Here is a 5,000-nt window from a genome sequence, read left to right as displayed (position 1 = left end):
TCCACACACACACACACACAGACACACACACACACACACTCCTGCTGCCACCAACACTCACTACAGCACCACATTAATTAGAGCTGCAACAGTTAATCAATTAATCAATTAGTAATCGACCACTAAATTAATCCCCAACTATTTTGATAATCGATGAATCGGTTCGTATCCGTTTTAATGAAAAAAAGTCATAATTCTTTGATTTCAGCTTCTTGAATATGAATATTTGGTCCCTGACAAACTGGTGATACATTTCTTAAGTTGCTTTGCTACTGAGCCTTGTTCTTTAACGTGGATGTGTGAGTCACGTGTCTCCCGTCTGCCCGGCGACAGGCTGCAGGATCATAAAGTCAATCTGTTTGTTCCAAATGAGGAAAAAGGTGAAATAAATTCACATCACTTTTCTCCTTCGAACACAAAACTTTACGACGAAGCTGCTGCACAGATTATTTCATCATTATGAGTGATTAAAATACAGTGAACGTATTATACTACCCCGTTTCTTAGCAACAGGCTGTTGATTCATTTGTAAGTTGTTGTTTTTGTCTCTTTTGTTTTAAATGACATGATTTTAAAAAGACGTGTCGATGTAAAGACTCGTCTTCTGAGACACACGTCTGATTCTGCTGCTGTTGGACGGTTCACTTCCTGTGAAGTGACCGTACGTGTGTGTGTGTCTGTGTGTGTGTGTGTGTGTGTGTGTGTGCGTGCGGGCGTGTGTGTGTGTGTGTGTGTGTGAGTGTGCGTGTGTGTGTGCGTGTGTGTGTGTGTGCGTGTGTGTGCGTGCGTGCGTGTGTGTGTTTGACCTTTAACACCACTAGTTTTCAATCAAACATGTAATTGTGACCCTCGAGCAGATGATTTCACTGATTGGTTCCTCTCCTCCTCTCGTCTCTCGGTGACAATCAGCTGAAACCAGCGGGTCACACGCTCGCGTCTGATTGGCCGCTGGGCGCCACGTGCTCCTCACTCACCTGCAGAGGGCGTCGGAGCGGCAGGCGTGCCGCAGCTCCAGGCAGCCGGGCCGGTGCCTCTCCTGGTGCGAGCAGGACGGGACGATGGTGCGGCGGCGGCGCTCGGCACACGCCTGGTCGGGGCAGGAGCAGAAGAGCAGCGGGTACGTGAGCTCCCACGGGACGCGCTCGAAGAACTGACGCAGCGCCTGAGACGAGAACATCACACTTTAACGTTGACACATTCAACCAGAAGAGTTTCAAACACAGAAAGCTCTGGAAAGTAAGTGGACCTTGAGTCGAGACTGATGTGGTCAAGTCTTCACACGTCCACGTGACGCGTTCAGATAAATGACGGACGTCCGACCACACTCACCTTCTGACACCGTTTCCGGCTGCACGGCTCCTGGTTGGCCAGCGAGCCCTGCGGGGGCGTGGCCTTGCTGCAGACGGAGTTGTAGGCCGAGCGCAGGCGTTTGCACGTCTCGTTGAGGTTGCACGCCTTCGCCGCGTCCAGGCAGGGGTTGCAGGGTTTCCCCGCCTCGGAGCAGGGGCTCGTCTTCGACAGAGACGAGTCTGAGCAGAGAGAAGAACTCGTTTTGATTCTGTGACCTGCTGACCTGCCACTCGAGTGTCAGTGTGAAGCATCAACATCACAGACGTCAGACGGCGTCTGTCACGTCTACAGTCACAGTCACTGTGAACACACACACACACACACACACACACACACACACCTCCACTCGTATAACAGCAGACAAGTTTAACCTTTATAGTGTTGTCATGACGACGTTTCCCCCGAGTTCAAACTGTCGCACACATCCTGTTTTTTCTCAACAAAGACTCGATGAAACATGAAAATCATGACGAGACCTTGTTGGTCCAGTTTGTGACTCACTGATGAAATGTTGTCACAAAGTTAAAATCTTCAGCTTTGGACAATTATAACAATAACTCTTGAATTCACGAGAGTTCCACCCTGTTCCTGATCAGCTGTTATTGGTGGAGACGTGTAAACAAAGGACACGAGGCGTTTTAATATATGAAACAGGTTTTTATCAAGGTTGAATTTCATTCTTCTGCAGTTTCTGTTGTTTCGTTAAAACATTCCTTCACATTGAGTCGTTATATTTCTGAAGTGGAGCGAAGCAGAAAGATTTTCTCTCTTCAGACTGAATCTGTGCGTATGAACGATTCTTCCTCCCTCTGGCTCCGGCAGCAGCCCAACTACACGTCTGCATCGGTTTGGTCTAAAGTTATAATATGATTATATGATTATGATATAACTGTTGAGTCTCTTCCTCTCGGCTCCCTGAAGATGAAGAAGTAATTCCTGCAGGAACGTTCCGTGTCATTCTCATTCGGAGGATCTTTGAAGTTCAGGACAGAGCAGCTGCTCGTGTCCAGAAATATAAGATGACGAATCTCTGAGGATCTTTGTTGTGAAGAACATCTGATCGATGTCGGACCTGGGACAGACCTGGAACTGTCCTGAAGGACCTGGAACTGTCCTAAAGGACCTGGAACTGTCCTAAAGGACCTGGAACTGTCCTAAAGGACCTGGGACAGACCTGGAACTGTCCTGAAGGACCTGGAACTGTCCTAAAGGACCTGGGACAGATCTGGAACAGACCTGGAACTGTCCTAAAGGACCTGGGACAGATCTTGAACAGACCTGGAACTGTCCTGCAGGACCTGGGACAGACCTGGAACTGTCCTAAAGGACCTGGGACAGATCTTGAACAGACCTGGAACTGTCCTGCAGGACCTGGGACAGATCTTGAACAGACCTGGAACTGTCCTAAATGACCTGGGACAGATCTGGAACAGACCTGGAACTGTCCTTAAGGAGCTGGGACAGACCTGGAACTGTCCTAAAGGACCTGGGACAGATCTTGAACAGACCTGGAACTGTCCTAAAGGACCTGGGACAGACCTGGAACTGTCCTAAAGGACCTGGGACAGATCTTGAACAGACCTGGAACTGTCCTAAAGGACCTGGGACAGACCTGGAACTGTCCTAAAGGACCTGGGACAGATCTGGAACGGACCTGGAACTGTCCTAAAGGACCTGGAACAGACCTGGAACTGTCCTAAAGGACCTGGGACAGATCTGGAACAGACCTGGAACTGTCCTAAAGGACCTGGGACAGATCTGGAACAGACCTGTAACTGTCCTTAAGGACCTTGAACAGACCTGGAACTGTCCTAAAGGACCTGGAACTGTCCTGGAGGACCTGGAACAGACCTGGAACTGTCCTGCAGGACCTGGAACTGTCCTAAAACTATCTTGGAACTGTCCTAAAGGACCTGGAACAGATCTGGAACAGACATGGATCATGACCATCTGGATCGAGAAAGTCTGGATCATGATTGGTTGATATGATGAATATCTGTCTGATCTCAGATCAGTTGAAGTCAGGAACATTTATCAGCACGTCGTCAGTGACCCGTCAGATCGCAGGTTTGATACCCGATGAGAACATGCTGCTCTCCGCTCTCTGTTTGCCGGGCTCAGACGTTGTCGGCACATGAGATGCGACGTCTGGAAGTGGAGCTGACTCCAGAGACGATGACCTGCCGCCGCTACAAGAGGGCGTCAAGTAAAGATGATCGTAAACAGGAAACATCAGATGTTTTATGAGACAGAACCTCAGACTGTTTATTAGAACATGGACGTCGTCACCGGGTCCAGAAAGTGAGTGGAGCCTGTGTTCTGTGTCCTGACCAGCAGAGGGCGACTCTATGAGAACGGGACTCTACTTCTCACTTGATTCATAACGTCAGTAAATCATTTTCCTGAGGAGTTTATGGTTCAATCTCTAGTTTCAAGTCTTCTTCAACACATGATGATCATTTTGTTAAGCACCAGATGTGTTGGGGGCGTGGCTACAGTGTGATTGACAGCTGGTAACTGTCAGGTGCATGGTTGTAGGTGGACGAGCTCTCAGTCAGACCACGCCCCCCACATTCTACGTCAGGTGTCAACATGTCATGGATCCTTTCTGGTTCCATCCTTCCACCTGCTCACGTCCCTGATGGAGCTGATCATCACCTCCGTCAGGTCCAGTCCGTCTCGTCTCCTCCTGTCTGTACTTGTCTGTAGAAATCATCACTGACTCTGCGTCAGTGTTTAACCCTCAACCTGAGGCGTCTCCACTCGTCTCTCACCCTCCATCCCCCCTCGTCTTTACTGCATCGCCTGGCTCACGCTATCCCTCACCGCCGGGGAGAGGAGGAGGAGGAGGACGAAGAGCAAAAGCAGAGCAGCGTTTGAAGGAGAGCAGATATAAATATATATAGAGAGAGAAAGAAAGAGAGCAAGTAACCAGGGCAGGAGTGTGGGCCAATTAGAGAGTTGCCCCAGGTTGTCCTGTTATCTTCCTCACTCACACACACACACACACACACACCTCTCTCTCTCTCTCTCTCTCTCTCTCGCGATGTTTTATTAAAGTGCTGTGTGCTGCAGTGTCCGCTCTCCATCACACACTTATACAAACACATGATCTAGCAAGGTCAAAAGCAGAAGTGAGAGAGAGAGGGAGGAAAAGAGGCCGAGTTGTGAAGAGGAAACAGGAAACGAAAAGAAGATGACGTGAAGAAGAACCGGAAGAGAAACACTGAAACCTCCAGATGATAGAGACACACTCCTGCAGGACCTGGAACAGACCTGGAACTGTCCTCCAGGACCTGGAACTGTCCTCCAGGACCTGGACCTGTCCTGGAACAGACCTGGAACTGTCCTCCAGGACCTGGAACTGTCCTCCAGGACCTGGACCTGTCCTGGAACAGACCTGGAACTGTCCTCCAGGACCTGGACCTGTCCTGGAACAGACCTGGACCTGTCCTCCAGGACCTGGACCTGTCCTGGAACAGACCTGGACCTGTCCTCCAGGACCTGGACCTGTCCTGGAACAGACCTGGAACAGTCCTGGAACCCGTTGGGTCTAAAATGAGCCAGTGACCACACAGATCTGTTTCTCTGTGGCTCTGCTTCCTTGTCGACTCCTACATGATCCTCTTCACTCACTGATCCTGCTCGTG

At 49.8% G+C, this 5,000-nt stretch overlaps 1 protein-coding gene across 1 annotated transcript in view; it reads right to left on the bottom strand.

Annotated features, from left to right (window-relative positions):
* The window catches only part of gfra2b (GDNF family receptor alpha 2b), a 39,214-nt gene that overhangs the window by 11,540 nt on the left and 22,674 nt on the right, over positions 1-5,000 (bottom strand). The window contains exons 4-5 of the mRNA XM_035608953.2: positions 1,330-1,529; positions 975-1,162 (exon numbers count right to left, since the gene is read on the bottom strand). Of these exons, the coding sequence (XP_035464846.2) occupies positions 975-1,162; positions 1,330-1,529 (388 nt within the window). The remainder of the gene's footprint in view (positions 1-974; positions 1,163-1,329; positions 1,530-5,000) is intronic.

Source organism: Scophthalmus maximus, chromosome 20, assembly GCF_022379125.1.
Source record: "Scophthalmus maximus strain ysfricsl-2021 chromosome 20, ASM2237912v1, whole genome shotgun sequence".
Lineage (NCBI taxonomy): Eukaryota > Metazoa > Chordata > Actinopteri > Pleuronectiformes > Scophthalmidae > Scophthalmus > Scophthalmus maximus.
Note: the sequence above shows the minus strand (reverse complement) of the source record. Positions and strands in the feature narration are given on the sequence as shown.